Source organism: Mustela nivalis (assembly GCF_964662115.1).
Source record: "Mustela nivalis genome assembly, chromosome: 13".
In the NCBI taxonomy this organism is placed as follows: Eukaryota; Metazoa; Chordata; class Mammalia; order Carnivora; family Mustelidae; genus Mustela; species Mustela nivalis.
Window position 1 is genome coordinate 11,337,473 of NC_139032.1, and position 19,030 is coordinate 11,356,502.

General features: G+C 38.9%; 1 protein-coding gene across 7 annotated transcripts in view; it reads left to right on the forward strand.

Annotated features, from left to right (window-relative positions):
* CFAP95 (cilia and flagella associated protein 95) overlaps positions 1-19,030 on the forward strand; it is a 233,222-nt gene that overhangs the window by 107,369 nt on the left and 106,823 nt on the right. For 3 of the 7 annotated variants that reach the window (XM_082696709.1, XM_082696706.1, XM_082696708.1), the window contains one exon: positions 11,013-11,288. The exons of the other annotated variants lie outside the window; for them this stretch is intronic. In XM_082696709.1, the coding sequence (XP_082552835.1) occupies positions 11,013-11,201 (189 nt within the window). In that variant the 3' untranslated portion in view covers positions 11,202-11,288. Of the gene's footprint in view, positions 1-11,012; positions 11,289-19,030 lie in introns of those variants that run through there. 7 annotated transcript variants of the gene reach the window in all.

Sequence of the window (19,030 nt, forward strand, 5' to 3'; positions counted from 1 at the left end):
ACTACTTTTACTATTGGCTAAAATGAGAAAGTTTTAGATTATTCTGCAAATGAGGTAGAGGTGGGAGGTGAATTTGGAGAAGAGGGAAGGGGTCGTGTGATTCTACCTACGATTTTTTGATTGATGGGTTCGCTCATCAATCTCAGGGTTAGCTAACACAGGAACAGCGCTTTGTTACTTGGTGGCCTTCCTCAGTCTAAAATAATGCCTGAAAGATCTCATTGTGTGTTACACATGTGTGCTGACCTTATACGTATACACATAGATTTGATTTTGTACCTTATAGGCAAAACATTTCCAGTTCTGTGTCTTACGGAATTCTGCCAGCATTAAGGGATCACACTTCCTAGGTCCCAATTTCAATTTTAGGACCTGCTGGCCTTTGTTCATAGAGCACCACAGAGCTTCACACCTTTCCCAGGTTGGGATACAAGAGAATTTGCCTTATTTGGGAGACTATATAGTTGCTAATAGGTGAGTGGAAGGAAAGAAGGAAGGAAGGGAGGATCTCTCTCTGTGTCAATATATATATATATATATATATATATACACACACTCACACACACACACACACACACACAGTTGAACCTTGAAGAATGTGGGAGTTAGGGGCACTGAGCACCCCCCCAACAGTAAAAATATCCACATATAATTTTTGACTCAGCAAAAACTTAACGAATAGCCTACAGTTGACCAGAAGCCTTAATGATGACATAGTTGATTAACACACATTTTGTATGTGTATTATATACTGTATTGTTAGAATAAAATAAGCTAGAGAAAAAAAGTTATTAAGAAAATCATAGGAAGAGAAAATACATTTGTAGTACTGTACTGTATTTATTTTAAAAAATCTATATATAAATGTGCTTAAACAGTTCAAACACATGTTGCTCAAGGGTCTACTATTGTCCCAAACATATAGATAGATATAGTGGAGATAGATAGGGTGGATAGCTAAGTAGACATCTTTCATATCTACCTATCTACCTGTCTATCCATCCGTCTGTCCATCTATCCATTTATCTACCTACCTCTTATTAGTTCTGTTTCTCTGGCGGACTCTCTATAATAGAGACAAAATGATCTTTATGAGCTCTCTGGCTCTCACATTGCACTACTTACATAATTGAGGTAATTTGATTCTCTCTCATTGATCCTGTCCCTTCCTAATAGTATTTATTTGAGACCAAGTAATCTTTTTGATGAAGGACCTTGGCAAACACTTAAAGTCGAGTCTACTTGAAAATTGGGAAATGAGTATTTTAACTCCTGCTTATTTCATGTATCACTAACAGTTGAGAAATTGTTATCTTAATTCTCAGGAAACTCAGATCTTTAAGTATTTTGTTGTTGTTGTATCCTTTTAGTAGAAAGAACCATTTTCTCTAAAACTTTACTTTTATTTTATATTGTCTTCTGGAGCTAAGTAACTATGGTGTCTTTTTGTTTCTGCATCAAATCATAAAAGCTTAGTTATAATTTCTTTCTTTTAAGTATGTTTAACTTCTTCAATGAACATATTTGACTTTTGTAAAGAAGGAAAAACTTTAAAAAAAGAGAACCCTGGGCCTCAAATTTATAACTAGCCATACCATTATAAGTATAAAATAATGGCAGGTGTCCTCACATAATGTAGACTGAGGAATAAAAAAGTGATATTTTTAAATAGTTTTCGGGGCACCTGGGTGGCTCAATGGGTTAAAGTCTCTGCCTTTGGCTCAGGTCCTGATCCCAGGGTACTAAGCTCTCTGCTTAGTGGTGGGCCTGCTTCCTCCTCTCTCTCTGCCTGCCTCTCTGCCTACTTGTGATCTGTCTGTCAAATAAATAAAATCTTTAAATTTAAATAAGCAAATAAATAAATGAATAAATAGTTTTCTGTGATTAAAATGATAAGACCAATCAAAATTTGTGCATAAAAAAGAAAAAAATGTGTCAATAGCTAAGGTTTAATACTATATTGCTTTTTTTTTATGTTGGCCGTTACTAAAGTTTGTATGTTATTATTTAAAGTCAGCTTATTTTGTGAGGCGATTGTTCATATAAATCTCCATAAATTCTTTGTGATGACCTGACTCATTAATGATACAGATAATTTATATTTATATCCACAGCATAACCTTCCTTGTACTTTCCATGACTATTTTCCTTTAGTTGAATACCCCTGCTGGTTACAAATGTTTTTCCTTTGTAAGATTTTATGGGATAAGAAGACATAGCAAATGTTTCTTAGATACATAAAAAATATATATCCAACTAGTAACATGTTTGTTGTTGCTACATTTGCCAGTTACTCTTAGGTCTATAATGTAATCACTGGGACAAGAAAATACCCAATAGTATTGAAATCATTTTTAAAGTAGTGAAGAAGGGGGGGCACCTGGGTGACTCAGTTTGTTGGGTGACTGCCTTCAGCTCAGGTCATGATCCTGGAGTCCCAGGATTGAGTCCCACATCCGGCTCCCTGCTGGGCGGGGAGTCTGCTTCTCCCTCTAACTTCTCCCCACTCATGCTCTCTCTCTCAAATAAATAACTAAAAAAAAAAAAAAAAAAAAAAGTAGTGAGGAAGTGAATGTCTGAGATGCCTATCCTCCGTGATCCCAAGGGTTGACAAAGTAGATTTGGTTGTATGGAAATTGTCCTTTTTCTCCCACATCACTCTGCACATGTGTATGAAAGACAACCTCATTAGGAGACAACAGGTCTTCAGTCAAGTGAATATAACAGCGAAAGAATTTTATACATTATGTATACTGAAAATAATGAAACGAAATCTCACATTTTAAAGAAAATGGACAATTTCTACTTTTGGGATTAGAATTCCCAATGTGTATATTTATTTACTTTTACTCCATCCAATGTGACATTCACATAAATAAGCTCGCTGCCTCAAATACCTTTTTAAGACTAAATGAAGTACCCCAAATGAGCGTACTTACAGGCATGCTAGGGAAGAATGGTCTTTGCTGTATGAATGCCAGGTGGCTAATAGCTATCTGTAATGGTGGACACAAGGTTAGTTCACAGTGACTGATTTGGCTGGGAAATATAACACATTATGCATTTTTATGGATGATCTAGATGAAGGAATTGAGACTATGCTTCCAAATTATCCTATAATATTAAATTAGGCAGAGTTACTGATGTTCCAGAAAGCAGGCTGAAAACTGAAAATGACCTTGAAAAACAAAACTATAAAAAAAAAAAGATTCTAAAGAAATAAGATGAAATCAAATAAGACTTAAGTATCACCAAAGCTGAGTGAGGACTGAGTACACAGTTGACTAAGAAACAGTCATGTCATTTTATCCCAAAGAAATCTGGGGAGATAGTGGTCCTCAGAGTAAGACTATAGCACTTGGGGGCAATGGGGGTCGGGGTGGAGAGCGGATGGGGAACTAAGAACAGGATACCTGCCTCTTAAAGATAGGCCGATACGTTTTATTGATACAGGGGGTAAATCCATATATTCTTTGTCCTTCGTAATGACAGAAGGTCAAGTGAGGGGTCCCGCTCACCAAGAGGACCCTCCTGTAACATCCTGACCGGGCCTGTCCATGATTTGTTTAAAAGAAGAAGGAAGAGAGAGAGAAGGAAGAAAGCTTTCTTAACCTGAAGGCAGATTTCCCCCATAGTGATTCTCTGGCTGCATCTTTGGTGCTTTCTGTTTGTACAGAGACTGTTTGCCCTCAGCATATCTTTCTCTGACACACTTTTTCCATCTTCTGTCAGGATGTTTCATTCGACTTCCTCTGTCTCTCTGAAACAGCACTGTTTGTGTTTTGTCGGGTCTTGTCTTCTATGACGTTTCTTGGGAAGTGGGCACTTGTCGGCTACCATTGCACTCCACCTCCCTCGAGCTTCAGAATCTATGACATTGCCCACGTCATACCTCTCTTCTATCCTTCATGGCCTTTAATGGACCCATCCATGAGTGTCCACAAGACGTGGGATCCCGAACTCTGTGCTTTTCCTTTTATGCAATCTCAGAGAATTCATCCACTCCCATGGCTCCTCAACTATCACCTTTTGGGGGTAATGTAGTTCATATAATTTCAGACCTACAAGAAAGTTGCAAGAATAGCACAGCTAGCTCCTGTATAATCTTTAGCCAAAGTTACCAGTGGTTTACCATTTGAGAGTAGGCTGGAGACACTGAGCCCCTTTGCTTACAAATAATTCAGTGTGTATTTCCTAAGAACAAGGACACATAGTTATGGTAATATTTTCAACCTCAGGAATAATTGATGCAGTATAATTATGTAATTCATGGTTTGTATTCTAGTATCATCTGTGGCCCCAGTACTGTTCCTTAGAGTTATTTTTCCCCAGCCAGTGACTACTACTGTACATAGGGCACTAGCCTCTCCCCAGGCCATCTATCCCGTAGCACCACCTTTCAAAGATTTTGTACTGATAACATCTCACATTAAAAATGTCTAAAATGTGACTCATCATTTCTCTCCTATAACCGACTCTCTCCTACTTCCATGTCTTTCTCATTCCTTTTAGTGGTTTTAGAACTCTCCCAGGCATCCAGACTTGAAGCTCTGGCTCATCTTTGCTTCTTTGTCTTCAGTTGGCCTGCTAGGTCCTCTAAGTTCTTCCTGTGAAATGTCTCTTCCAATCTTGTTCTGTGTAAGCCATTGTGCACTGATACCCATCCATTCTGCACCTCAGACAGATTTCTCCTGTGAATCTTATCTACCTGAGGGGCTCAGAAAAACCTATCTTAAAGAAATACTGTCAACACTCTGGGTCTGTGTAGCCCCAGAACAGTGAACCAGCTAACAACAATGTGTGGTGCTTCACATATCTGCTTCTATAGACAATTTCTAAACATTTCTTCCCAGTCCCACTGAATACATGTTGACCAGACAAGTAAATAGTATGTTAGGGTGTGGGAGTACAACAACTGTTTGCAGCTCATATATGCAGAGGCCAAGTCTCTAACTGTTATTGGGCCACCAGTTAGGAAGACACTAAACCTTCAGTTCACTTATACCTTAGTCTGATTCCATAATTCATATAGTTCCAATAGGAGATGTTCAGTCTCCCTTTAAAAAACTCTCACTTTCTCAGAGGCTTTCCATCCTTTGTTTGCAGAAAAGAACTAACATAGTAGAACTGAGCCTGTTACCTGTTAAAAAGCCTGCTTGCAAGGTTGGCCCTTGGCTGGCACCTAGAAACTTGACTTTTGGGATTAGGATTCCCAGTGAGAATTAGAGAGGCTCATTTCACCTAAACCGTTTGTGCAAACAATATGTTTCATGTTGAACTTGTGGGAATCTGGTATTGTAAGGCAACAAAGGTCTCTGTGACCAACCCCCAAGACAAACCATGGCCACTGAGGCTCTAATGAGCTTCCCCAGGAAACAACATTTCACAATTCTTTGCGGGGGAAATTAAGTGCATCCTGTGTGACTTACCAGGAGAGGACTCTTGAAAGTTTGCACCTGGTTTCCTCTGGACTTCGGCCCATGCGCCTTTCCCCTTTGCTGATTTTGCTTTGTATCCATTTGCTGCAGTAAATCATAGCCACAAATACAACTATATTTTGAATCCTGTGAGTCCTCCTAGCAGAACCATTGAATCTAGCAGTAATCTTGAGAAGTCCCAGCACACCCCACTTTTCCCCATGTGGCAGATTGTTATTTTCCTCAAATGGGTGCGGCACGGGTGATCATCCTACATGATCTTGCAATGCAATTTTGACACTCTTCCCACTGAGAGGCTGAGTCTTGATCACCTCAACTACAGCTGGGTGTACTGTGACTACAGCAGAAGTGATGCTCTGTGACCTTGGAAGCCATGTGATAGAAAGCAGTGTAGCTTCCTCCTGGTTCTTTCTATGCCATTGTCATTCTCAGAACCCAGTCACCATGATGTGAGAAAGGCCAAGCAGGCCCATGGAGAGGACCTGTGTAATTGTTCCAGTCAACAGCCCAGCTGAGGTCCCAGCAGACAGCCAATATCAACCACCAACTGGGCTGAAGGATGTTTCTAACCCCAGCCTTCAAGTCTCTCCTGGCTTTCAAGTCTTCTCCGCTGAAGCCGCGGACAACGTGGAGCAGAGGGATGCTGCCTTATACCTCTTCCAAATTCCTGACCCAAAGAGTTTATATATGGGTATTGTTTGGTACTGCTTTCTGTGGGTTGACCTGTTACACAGCAGTAGTAACTATGACTCTAAGACAGGGTCCAAGTATATGGAGAAGGGGAAGTGACTTAGCATCCTGATGCCAGAGGGCAAGAGTAGGATTTTGGTGTCCGCTGTTGTTTGCCTCTTCTGGTCTCTGGTATGATATCCCTAGTTCACCTGGCTGCTCTTGTCCTTGCTGGCATTAGTGGCTATGGTCTGTGATGTTGAACTGTTCGTCTTTTTCCGTTTCCCCCCTTTTTCTCTCTGGGCTAGGTTGGAGCCCAGCTGGCTTGCTTGGGATAACTCAGTCTCATTTCCACTCCCATTGGTATTGTAGACCCCACAGAAGACTTTTGTGACTCCCATCAGCCCCAGCTCCTGTGTTAAACTTTTCAGCTTCTGTTAGTAATCACCTTGCAGACTTGCCACAGGATGCCAGAAGGGACTCAGAGTCTCCCTTGGCCTGAGCATGCTTTTCCACCAGCCTGGATGTGGTTGCACTCCAGGCGAATGAAGGGGCAACTTGAGATGCTCAGGTTCGAGTTCTCAAGAGGGATGGAGACATTCTTATGCCTTTCTGCCATTACTCTCATTTATCTCATGCATTTCTCTCTATCCAGGTTAGAGGGACTCTGCCTGATTTAAAGTCTTGGAAAGGGAAAATTGGGAAATATGTTGGCTCTTTCTGTCATCCTGCTTTTCCCTTATTTTCTGATTCCTACAATTCCCCAGGCTCTTGCCTGTTTCCCTACTATCCATTCCAACTTTTGGTTAAGCCTTAATGCAAAGGACATTTTTCCCACATATTGAGAGAACTCTGTGGTCTGAGGTCTTCCAGGTTTGCACATTGATATTCTGAAGTCCTCAAGTCTGTGAGTTGGATCACAAAGGCTATTATCATGCTGAAAAATCCTATTTTGCATGTTCGAAGCTGATATTACTTTGCTTTTAGGTTGCCATTTTTTCTGAAACAAACTATGATCTCACCTTGGGCAAATGGATGGTTACACACAGAAAGGGCAAAACTATTTATCATTTGGAGATGATTACCACCTGTATACTTGGTTTGAGTGACACACCAATTACTTGTTTGTTCAAGACTCTCAACATCTCAATTTGGTCTTGGGTCTCAGCTGCAGTCAATACTGCGGTCCTTCAAGGCGAAATCTTGGTGCAGCTGCTTTTTTCTATCTTGTGCCTTTTGTATTAAACTTTGAAAAACGTACTTGCTCTGCCTCCTTAAAATGCCTTCTAATAGTTCCTAGTAGTTTGTTATCCTGGTTTGTTTGTTCATCTGTTCCATATTTGCATCCTTCTAATACCTGATCATATGTTTAGTCACAAAGTCATTGCTTGCCTTTACTCCGACTATATAAATGTGTCCTACTTCCTAGTTCTCACCCCTTTTTTTTTTTTAAACTCTGATTCTCAGTACCTCAGTATTCCAACATTGCAGATTATTCAGGTACATATTAGTTAGGATACTTTTAGCAGATTGTATAAAACCCAGGTCAGGTCAGGCCAGACAATAAAAGCAGTTTATTGGTTTACTTTTTTTTTTTTTTTTTTTAAAGTCAGGTTTCAGGGGCGCCTGGGTGGCTCAGTGGGTTAAGCCACTGCCTTTGGCTCAGGTCATGATCTCAGGGTCCTTGGGTCGAGTCCCACATCGGGCTCTCTGCTTGGCAGAGAGCCTGCTTCCTCCTCTCTCTCTCTCTCTCTGCCTGTCTCTCTGACTACTTGTGATCTTTCTCTGTCAAATAAATAAATTCTTTAAAAAAAAAAAAAGAAAAGAAAAGTCAGGTTTCAGGAAAGGAGTGATACAGCAATGTCATCATGCTTCTTACTGACTCTCAAATCTGCCTTTTATGGGTGTTGATTTCATGCTAAACTGATTGGAGGGAGGGCTGCCAGTAGCAGTCTGGGCTGGATGCTTCCTCATTTATGTCCAATAATGGAAAAAGAGTTTCTTTCCTCCAAATCACTGAGCAAAAGTCTTGAGCTTTTCTTTGAGTTTTGATTTTGGGCAAACTTAAAACATATGCCCCAACACCGGATCAGTCACTACCATTGAAAAAGGAGTGAGGTGATTGTGATTGTCATAGGTTAGATTCTGCCCCTACATTTTGGAGTGCGATCAGTTACCCAAACTGCATGACCGTCACGCAATGGGAAATGGGAGAAGTAGGTTCCGGGTGAGCTGGAGTCACATTTCAAAGTTTGCATGAGCTGATTCTGCTCTTGTCTTCCCAACTCAGTGTTCACTGACCTTGCTTTGGTAACTCAGTCTTCCATAGCAGGGGTATTTATGCCATATCAATTGTCAAATATCACGAGTAAAGTTTTGTGGGATTTTTTTTTTTTTTTTTTTTTGGTAGGGAGCTGGCTCACCAGTGCACCTCTGACAATGGGAGGGACTTAAATCCATACGTGTTAATAGGAAACAATCTCTTAACTAGTTTTCCTAACTTTCAGGATTGCTTACCCCTACTGTCCACTTTTTAAAAATGATAGCTTTGCTAAGATAATTCACATGCCATAAAATTCACCCTTTTAAAGTGTACAATCCAGTGATTTTTGTATATCCAAAGAGTCATAAATCATCGGTACACTCAATTTGACAACATTTTCATCACCCCTAAAAGGAAACCCCATGTGTATTAATCAAGTTTCTCTACAGAGAGAAGCCATCTATATATTTGGAGAGAGAGAGACAGATTTATTATAAGGAATTGACTAATGCAGTAAGGAGGCTGAGAAGTCCCACAGTCTGCTATCTGCAAGCTGGAAGCCCAGGAGAGCTGGTGGTGTAATCAGTCCCAGTCTGAAAGCCTGAGAATCACGAGTACCAAGAGCAGGATAAGATTTATGTCTGAGCTCAAGCAATCAGGCAAGAGGGAATGAATTCTTATTTCCTCTGCCTTTTTCTTCCATTAAGGCCCTCAACAGATTTGAGGTTGCCCACTTACCTACACTGGGGACAGCCAACTGCTTTACTGAATCCACAGATTCAAATGCTGATTTCATCTAGAAACACCCTCACAGGCACAACTCAGAAATAATATTTAGCCAAATGTTGGGATGACCTGTGATCTAGTGAAGCTGACACGTAGAACTGGCCACTGCTCCCATTAACAGTCTCTCCTTATTCTCCCCTTCCCCCAGTCCCTTGCAAAGTTACTTTCTGTAGAAGGAATCATGCAATGTGTATTCTTTTGGTTTAGTTTCTTTCACTTAGCCTGTTTTTGTGGTTCACCTGTGCTACAGCATCTGTCACTATTTTATTATTTTATTCTTTGTGTTGCCAAATAATATTTCACTGTGTGGATAGACCACATTTCGTTTATCCACACCGGTTGATGACTTGTGAATTCTTATTCTAATTGTAATTATAGTTCTGGAATCTGGTCCCTTTTACCTTTAGTCGTCACTACCTTCTTGCTGCCAGAATCCTTTTCTTAAAAAACATCACGTTTACGCTTGTCACTCACCTGATCAAAATAAATCATCCTGTCTGCTTAGGAGATGCTAGAGGAACACATCACCCCTGCATGTGAAGCTCCCTTCCATTTGACAGAAGCTGGCCTAGGAATGAGCAGATCCTGTTCCCTGTGAGCAGGCGGGTTTGGCCAGTAATGCCCAAATTTCATTGAAAGGGCCTCTATTGGACCAAAACCAACATACAAGCCCCAAAGATATTAGACTCTGACTATGAAAAAAAGCCCAAATAGAAAGAAACGTGGGTGTAATGTAGTTTTACAATCTTGTCATTTGTATTTCTTTTCATCTCTTACTTTTTGAGGATTTCCTGAGGGTACTGGAGGGATAATGGATCTTAAAATTAGATAGATAGTTTGAAGTCCTGGCTGAGTTGCTTAATATTGACATTCTTTAAATCCTTTTTCTCTGAGATTTTAAGCAAATTGTCTTTTCTTATATGTAAAGTGGGAGCAATAATTCCTATGTCAGGGTTCTGCCATGGATTAAAAAATATAAACACTCAACTACTGTGCCCAACCCATAATAGACAGTAAATCCATTGACCCTATGATTATTGTTATGGTTGAATACATGGTTAAAATTTTCAATTATTTTCAATAAGGCCAACCTAAGATTAGAATCTATTTTGGAGTTCTTTCATTGTTTTATAGTTCTAGTGATTTAATTTTAATATTGTGTTAGTGCTTTAAAATTAGTACCAATTTGAAGCAGAAATTAGATAATCAGTCCAAGGGCTTTATGTTCCTTGTCTACCATTACCCTTGATGTAATTTGAGAGAATCAATATTTCCTTTGGGAAATGGTCAATGAGAGTGCCTTATTTTATCAAAATAGAAGCTTCTATGAAGTACTTTAAGGATAAATACCTTAAACAGGATGCTGGGTTATCAGCATTTCTTGGAAGAATGAATCTTTAAGTTTGGCATTTACAACTTGATAGCAACTACTAAAGATACAACCCAAGATATTACTCTTTGGAATGATTATAATTTATATTAACTTTAAAAAGTTATTGAATGGTAGTTTAAATTATAATTGTTTTGGTCTTATATAGGTGATCATAAAATTTAAGTTGTTCTTTGGGCCAGTATTTATGGTTTACAAAAGTTTTACGTGTATAACAATTTATCTTTTGAGTTTTATAAATAGAACAACCATGAACTAGAGGCTTCTTTTAGAATTAAAGTATTTATAAATGTAGTAGCCATTTTTTCATTGAGACATTTGTAATTTGAGATATTAAGTTAATTGTGTGAAAATTAAACATGGATCAAAGTAAGACTAACATGTTGAAGATAAGCTTTTAGAAATCACTCGTTTTTACATATTTTGGACATTCAATATTATTTCTCTTTCTTCCCCCACCCAATAGGATTATCCTTGTCAAGATGATTATTCAATAGTCCACAGAAAATGCCGTTCTCAGTTCACTGATCTTGATGGTTCCAAAAGATTTGGCATCAACACTTGGCATGACGAGAGTGGGATTTATGCTAATTCATGTGTAAAACGAAAACTCTACCCATTAACTTGTGGTCCTATTATCCCTTTTTTAAAATAATCTATGGAATCAGATTCTCTAACTAATGAAAGGGTAATGGAAATAACAGTCGATTTTTCTGTCCTAATAAATGCAATGGAAATGTTACTGTGTTAGGTTCCTTTAAAAGCAAAATCTTATATATTCTAGGCCAGCATATTATATATCCTTTTTATTAGCTGCTCTGGTATTTTCCAAAATTTAGTATGTATACCACCGAGGGTATACAACACAATTCTTGATGGTACTTGGTGGAATTTTTCTTTATTTATACACTATGTGTTTATTTCAAATTTTATTAGGAAAAAGTGCATAAAGCTAGGACAATCCAGCTTATAATCGCTGAGGATATGACTAATATTAAAAAAACCCAGCTACCTTAAGTTCCATTTTTAAGTGAATAAAAATATAGGTGGTGCTCAGATTTGACATGAAACCCAAATGACTGAAGTTTGGGCAATCCTGGCCCTATGGCGATGTTGGGAGGTGGGGTAGGGGAGATGTGGCGGAGTGGGGGATGTGCCTATTTGTAGACGTTGATTTATCTGTAGTAGCCAACTGCAGCATGGAGTGTTTTATTCAGCATAGTGTTTTTCCTTACTTATGATAATACTTTCTGAGTCTTTAGATAGGAGAGATTGAGGCAGAATCCTAGTGAAACATTAGGGTTTGATGGGAAAATCCATCGTCCGATGTTAGATTTAGAAGAAATCTGAGCAGTAGTTTGGACTCACCATCCATGGTACAGATGAGCAAACAGAAACCCGCAGATGTTTAAGTAGGTTTTCCTCTTATGTAAATAGTAGACTCTAGGTGATCTTTGAAGTATATTTGACCTTTCATGACCTTTTATTTCCTTTTTTTTTTTTTTTTTAAGATTTATTGTTTGATTTGAGGGCAGCAGGGTGGGGCAGTGAGAGAGAGAGAGAGAAAATCCTAAGCAGACTCCATGTTCTTGCAGGGCTCGATCCCATGACCCTGGGAGCATGACCTCAGTCAAACCAAGAGCCAGATGGTCAACTAGCTGAGCCACCCAGGCGCCCCAGACCTCTCATTTCTTTTGAGGATGGGTTTAATTATTTGGTCAGCCTATGCTTAGACTTACTCTCATTATTTTTCTTTAAAAACTAAGTTCATGAAATAGCATTTCATGATAAATGCTAATTTAGCATTGCCTCCAACTCCAGCAAAATATGGTAAAGACCATAAGCCTTATGAGTGGAGAAATGATAATTAATAAAGATAATATGGCTATACCAGGTAAGCATTCACCAGCAGAATTTGAGTATAATTTCTTCCTGCTTTAAATTCTATGTCTGCGCACACACACACACACACACACACACACACAAAAACTATATATCCCTATGTATGTATATTATATATAATGTTAGTTCTTTTTCTTATTTTTAATTGAGGTATAGCTGACATACAGTGTTACATTAATTTCAGGTGGGTGGGGCGCCTGGGTAGCTCAGTGGATTAAGCCTTTGCCTTTAGCTCAGGTCATGATCCCAGAGTCCTGGGATCAAGCCCCGCATCAGGCTCTCTGCTCAGGAGGGAGCCTGCTTCTCCCTCTCCCCTTGCCTGCCACTCTGCATACTTGTACTGTCTCTTCCTTTCTGTCAAATAAATAATAAAATTAAAAAAAAAATGTTTGGGTGTGCAAATAGTTATCTGACAATTATATACATTATTATATGCTCACCATGATAAGTGTAGTTACCATCTGTCACAATAAAGAATTACTACAATAATTTGCTATCTTCCCTATGTTGTACTTGTTATTCCCATAACTTATTTATTTTATAGATAGAAGTTTGTACCTTTTAATCTCCTTTACCTACTTCACCTACTTCCCGTGATTTCCCTCCCCTCTGGCAGCCACCAGTTTGATCTCTGTCTGTATGAGTCTTCTTCCGTTTGTTGGTTCACTTGTTTTGGTTTTTTTTTTAGTTTCCACATATAAGTAAAATCATACAGTATTTGCCTTTGTCTGACTTATTTCACTTAGTATAATGCCCACTAGGGGATGTTGTCCCAAATGATAAGATTTCATTCTTTTTTTATGGCTGAGTAATATTCATCGTGTGTGTGTGTGTGTGTGTGCACGTGCGTGCGTGAGCGTGCCCATGTGTGTGCACACACACTACATCTTCTTTATCTATTCATCTATCATTGGACTCTTCGTTTGCTTCCATATCTTGGCTATTATCAATAATACTGCAATGAACATAAGATGCATATATCTTGTTGAATTGGTGTTTTCATTTTCTTTAGGTAGATACCCAGAATTAGAATTACTGGATTATATAGTGTTTCTAGTATTTTAATTTTTTTCCTAGTATTTTAATTTTTTGAGGATACTCCATATTCTTTTCCACAGTAGCTGCACTAATTTCCATTACCACCAAGAGTACACAAGGGCTCCCCTTTCTCTACATCCTCACTAACACTTTGCTATTTCTTGACTTTTTGTTACTAGCCATTCTGACCAGCATAAGGTAACATCTCATTGTGGTTTTGCTTTACATTTCCTTGATGATTAATGATGTTGAGTGTCTTTCCATGTTTCTGTTGGCCATCTGTGTGTCTTCTCTGGAAAAATGTCTATTCAGCTCCTCTGCCCATCTTTCAGTCAACTTTGTTTTGTTTCTTATGTTGAGTTGTATAAAGTCTTCATATATTTTGGATACTAACCCTATATTGGATATACCATTTGAAAATATCTTCTTTTATTCACTAGGTTGCCTTTTTGTTTTGTTGATGATTTCACTGTGCAAAAGCTTTTTTAGTTTGATGTAGTCCCAAATATTTGTTTTTGCTTTTGTTCCCCTGAACTGAGGAGCTAGATCCAGAAAAATATTACCAAGGCTGATATCCAAGAGTTTATATATGCCTATATTTTGTTTTAGCTGTTTTATGATTTCAGGTCTTACATGTAGGTCCTTAATCCATTTTGAGTTTATCTTTGTGAATGGTGTGAGAAAGTGGCCCAGTTGCATTCTTTTGTATTATAGTGTTAATTCTTTATATATTGCCTATTCTAGTGGATACCTACCTAGGATTGCCTTTCCTTCCACGAACTATAAATTCAAATTTTATCACCTCTAAGACTTATTAGGGTATACAGTATACCCTATACAGCTGTTTGAAGCATGCAAATCTAAATACCAAGCTACTCATCATTTGAATTTTTTTGTTTTTGTAAAGAAAAAGTCTTAACAGCCATATCATTACCTTTGAACAATGCCTGGTGCCTAGAAAATAAAACTAAATTAATCTGCTTTAGCAGAAATTCTATATTGCAGCGACTAACACTACATTTTGCATAAGTGAGCTGAATGTACCATGAGGGATCAACTTAGGAATCCACTTTGGTCTGGTTTAGAAGAAGAATGAAATAAGACATTGTATTTAAACTAGTCCAGTAAAATGGTGCATGGAATTAAAGATTCCAGCAGCGATTTGGCCCACTCTGGTACTCAGTTGTCATGTATTAGTGAATGAACGTGTTGGATTGAATGAACTCTATAATACTACTCTGAAACCCAGACTTTTAAGTGTAAGTATTTTGTATTGTTTTGGATTTCTTTAGATAACTTTTTCAGAGGTTCGTCTTGTCGTTATCAAAGACTGTCTGAAACAAGAAAAATTAGAACTTTGATTTGCTCATTGGAGAGAGTCTTCTTTTGGAAGTGACCATGCAGCCTTCTTGTGGGGTCCACGTATGTTCTCTATGGGATTTCACCTGAGACATCAAAATAACCCTATCTCTTATGGGTTTATAAAGTTAACATTTTGTATATTTATAACTATCTATACCTACAAATTCGTTCCATGTTTTTCTTTTGGCCCTTGAGAACTGTTTTGTCAGAACTGTGAGTGTGAGTCCACTGTGGCAGAATGCAGACTGGGAGAATGCTGCTGGGAGAATGGAACATTGGTCGGGCAGATCCGTTCTTAACTCAAGAACCACAGTGGTGGTTCCGTTCTTAACTCAAGAACCACAGTGGTGGTTCTTGAGTTAAAGTTGCCCTACAGATAGGTTTTCTTTGGTCTTCACTATGTTTTTTTTTTTTCATTAATTAATTATATAGAACAAACTGGGGGCTGCTAGAGGGGACGTGGGTGGGATGGGCTAAATGGGTGATGGGCATTAAGGAGGGTGCTTGTTGGGATGAGCACTGAGGTTTGTATGTATGTATATGAGATTCGTTTAGGATGAATCACTAAACTCTGCCCCTGAAACCAATACGACACTGTATGTTAACTAACTTGAATTTAAATAAAATTATTTAAAATAAAAAGAATAAAAGAAATTGAACCAAATTTTATAAATTAGGACGTTTTACTTAAATATCTGGATTTCCATATCCTTGACAGATTGGCTGATATGGCAGCAGTAGGCTTCATTTTGATGCAGCAACAATCAGCAGGGGTAAAACCGTCTTTAGATGGGGGTAAAACCCTCTTTAGATGCTGCAGTTCTTACCTCGAGTATGTCACTCATTTTTGGAGGCCTTGTGACCCTTTCCCTAAGGAGAGGTGGGACAAACGTGAATTAATCAATTGTGTGGTAGAGGAGAATGGGTGGTGGAAAAGTGGCTGCTGCTTGGTGACTAAGATTAGGATAGTGACGGTGGAGGCTGAACCCTGGTAGCAGGGACATAGTGAATCGGGTTGAATTCACGTAGGAGTCAAGATCCTAGGTATGTGATGAAGAAGATAGAGATGGGTGGTGGGCCAGGGGCTTCACTCGAAGTACAGAGAAACCTCAGACCCACTGCATTATACTAGAAATTCATCTGGCGGTGGAGCAAGTAAGCATACCTGACCCAACCCCAGGATAATGGAGCTGGAAGATGAAGATAAGCAGGGCCTGTCCAGCTTACTGGTTTATTTACAAAGGGAAGCACTGGATACCAGTGTTCCAGAAGCATAGAGAGAGTCCAGTTCTACTAAGACCCTAGGCAAGAATGGTAAAATCCTTCTTATGGGAAAAAGAGTGTGGGTGGTAGGCTGGGAGAGGTCACACAGGTGCCTAGCCCTGCCTCCATCAAGAATAGAGCAGTAGGAACATTCCCTAAAGCTGTGCTGACCAGCAGCTAACTTTATTTCAGTGACAGTGGCCGGGCAATTTGCCAGTAGCTGGAAACCCAGTCCCAAATGGCAGGGATGGGGCAAACCCGGGGCAACTATTGTATATTGAAGTGAAAAACGCAAAATCTAATGCAGTAAATTAGTGTTCCTAATTAAGATCATAAACAAAATTTTTAACAGCGTTATTGAGATAAGATTCTGACACTATTAACTTCACCCTCTTAAAGTGCATGATTCAGTGCTTTTTAGTGTTTTCAGAGCTGTGCTATCATCACCACAATCAATTTTAGGACATTTTCATCGCACCTAAAAGAAATTGCATATCCATTAGCTGTCATTCCTCATTCCCTTCCAGTCTCTCAGTCCTGAGTAACCGCTAATCTACTTTCTTTCTCTATAGACTAGTCTATTCTGGATGTTTTAGGTAACTGGAATCAGACACTGTGTGGTCTTTTGTGCCTGGTTTCTTTCCCTTACCATGATGTTTTCAAGCTTCATCCGCATTGAATGAGGTGATAGTCCTTCATTCTTTTTTTGGCTGAATAATATCCCACTATGGTATAGATATACCACAACTTTTCCATTCATCAGTTGATAGACATTGGGTTATTCCCACCTTTTAGCTATTATGAATAATGGTGCTATGAATATGCATGCATGAGTTTTGGGGTGAATATATGTTTTCATTTCTCATGGATATATACCTAGGAGTAGAACTGCTGGGTCATTTGGTAACTCTTTAACTTTTGAGGAACTGCCAAATTGTTTTCTAAAGTAGCTTCACCATTTTACATTTTCATTAGCAATGCATGAGAGATCCAATTTCTCCATATCCTTGACAACATCTGTAATCTTCCATTGTTTTGATTATAGCCATCCTAGTGGGTGTGAAGTGGTGGCTCACTGTGGTTTTCATTTATATTTCCCTAATGACCAATGCTGTTGAACATCTTTCCATGTGCTTATTGGCTATTTTGTATATCTTCTTTAGAGAATTTTTCCATTTTTAGTTGGGTTATTTATCTTTCAAGATCATAACCTCTTATAACTTGATTTCTAAAAAAAATTGGGACACTTAATCTACAAAAAAAAAAAAAGATTTTTGTTCTGGACTTGAGAAGAAACCTGGAAATTTTCATTTAGAATCAAATGTTGGAATTTCTGTTACAAAGTGGCAATATTTGAAAGTGAAGAAAGTCCTGGAAAATTTTGGAGGCAGGCACTGTCGTGAAAATTTAGAATGCACACGTGTGTGTTTGATGATCTTTTCAATAATGTTGAGATAGGAAGTCAAAGTAATAATGAATTTATTCATGAAATACTGGCAAAATGCATTCTTTAATTTTCCTTGCATAGTTCTACGTTTCAACTATCAGGATAGTAACTTAGGCTTGTTATCTAGAAATCAAGCTCATCTCATTTTCCAACACTCTTCCCTCATACTAGAACTACCCCTTTAAGCATCAGATCTTAACCTATTGTGTTCATGAGCACCTTTGACAATCTAATGAAATCTAGACCTTTTACTCTGGAAAAGTTACAAATATTGCTATAAAGAGAACAACACTGGAAACACTCTGACATCACTGAGTAATGACATTTTTCCTTCTCTTGGATGACAATGAAATAAGCTGTGAATATTTAGCAAGTTACTATTAAGGTCTTTGGGGCACCTGGGTGGCTCAGTTGTTAAGCGTCTGCCTTTAGCTCAGGTCATGATTCCAGGGTCTGGGGATCAAGCCCTGCATCAGGCTCCCTGCTCAGCGGGAAGCCTGCTTCTCCCTTTGCCCACTCCCCCTGCTTGTGTTCCCTCTCTCTCTGTCTGTCTCTCTCTGTGTGTCAAATAAATAAATCTTTAAAAATATATTACGGTCTTTGTGCTCATTTCTAGAAGACAGTATACATGTACATATACACAATGTATTTATATAGAGCAATCAAAAAACAATATGTAATTTTATCAATTAGCTTTTTTTTTTTTTAAAGATTTTATATATTTGTCAGACAAGAGAGAGCACAGGCAGGGGGATCAGTAGGTAGAGGGAGAGGCAGGTTCCCCGCTGAACAAGGAGCCCAGTGTGGGACTCGATCCCAGAACCCTGTGATCATTACGTGAGCCAAAGGCAGATGCTTAATTTACCGAGCCACCCAGGCCTCCCTACCACTTAGCTTTTGCTAACTACCTGAAAACGTACTGACTTAAAACAATAAGTGTTCTTTCTCATTGTCCTGTGGTCTGTTGGGCAGTTTCTCTAGTCTGGGCTGCATCTACTGGAGCTGGCTGGTCTGTGTTGGGCTCATTTACCTGGTTGGCACTTGGCAAAAAGTCAGCTGGAGGTCAGGTTGCCCTTGCTGCAAATTGTTCACCCTGTGGCAGAATAGGCTGGGTTTGTTCACAAGGTTGTAGCAAGGTTCCTAAGAGCAGCAAATGGAGGAGCCTCTGAGAACAAGGGCTTTGCAAACATCTGCTATGTCATGTTTACTAAAGGCCAGTCGGAGCGAGTCCTGGGGCCAGCCAAGTTGTAGGTGAGCTCGACCAAAGAATGTGGATGGAAGGATGGGATAGTTTGTGTCCGTGTTTACAGTCTACCACAGGACTGTTGCACGCTTGTGAGGAGTCCTTTTTTTGTACAGAAGTTATGCCTCTTCCTATGTAGTATTTGTTAGAGGAAACAGAGGGACCTTTTCCATATGTCTTAAATTGTTAACATAATTTGGTCCTTTATTTTTTATTTTATTTCTGTCAC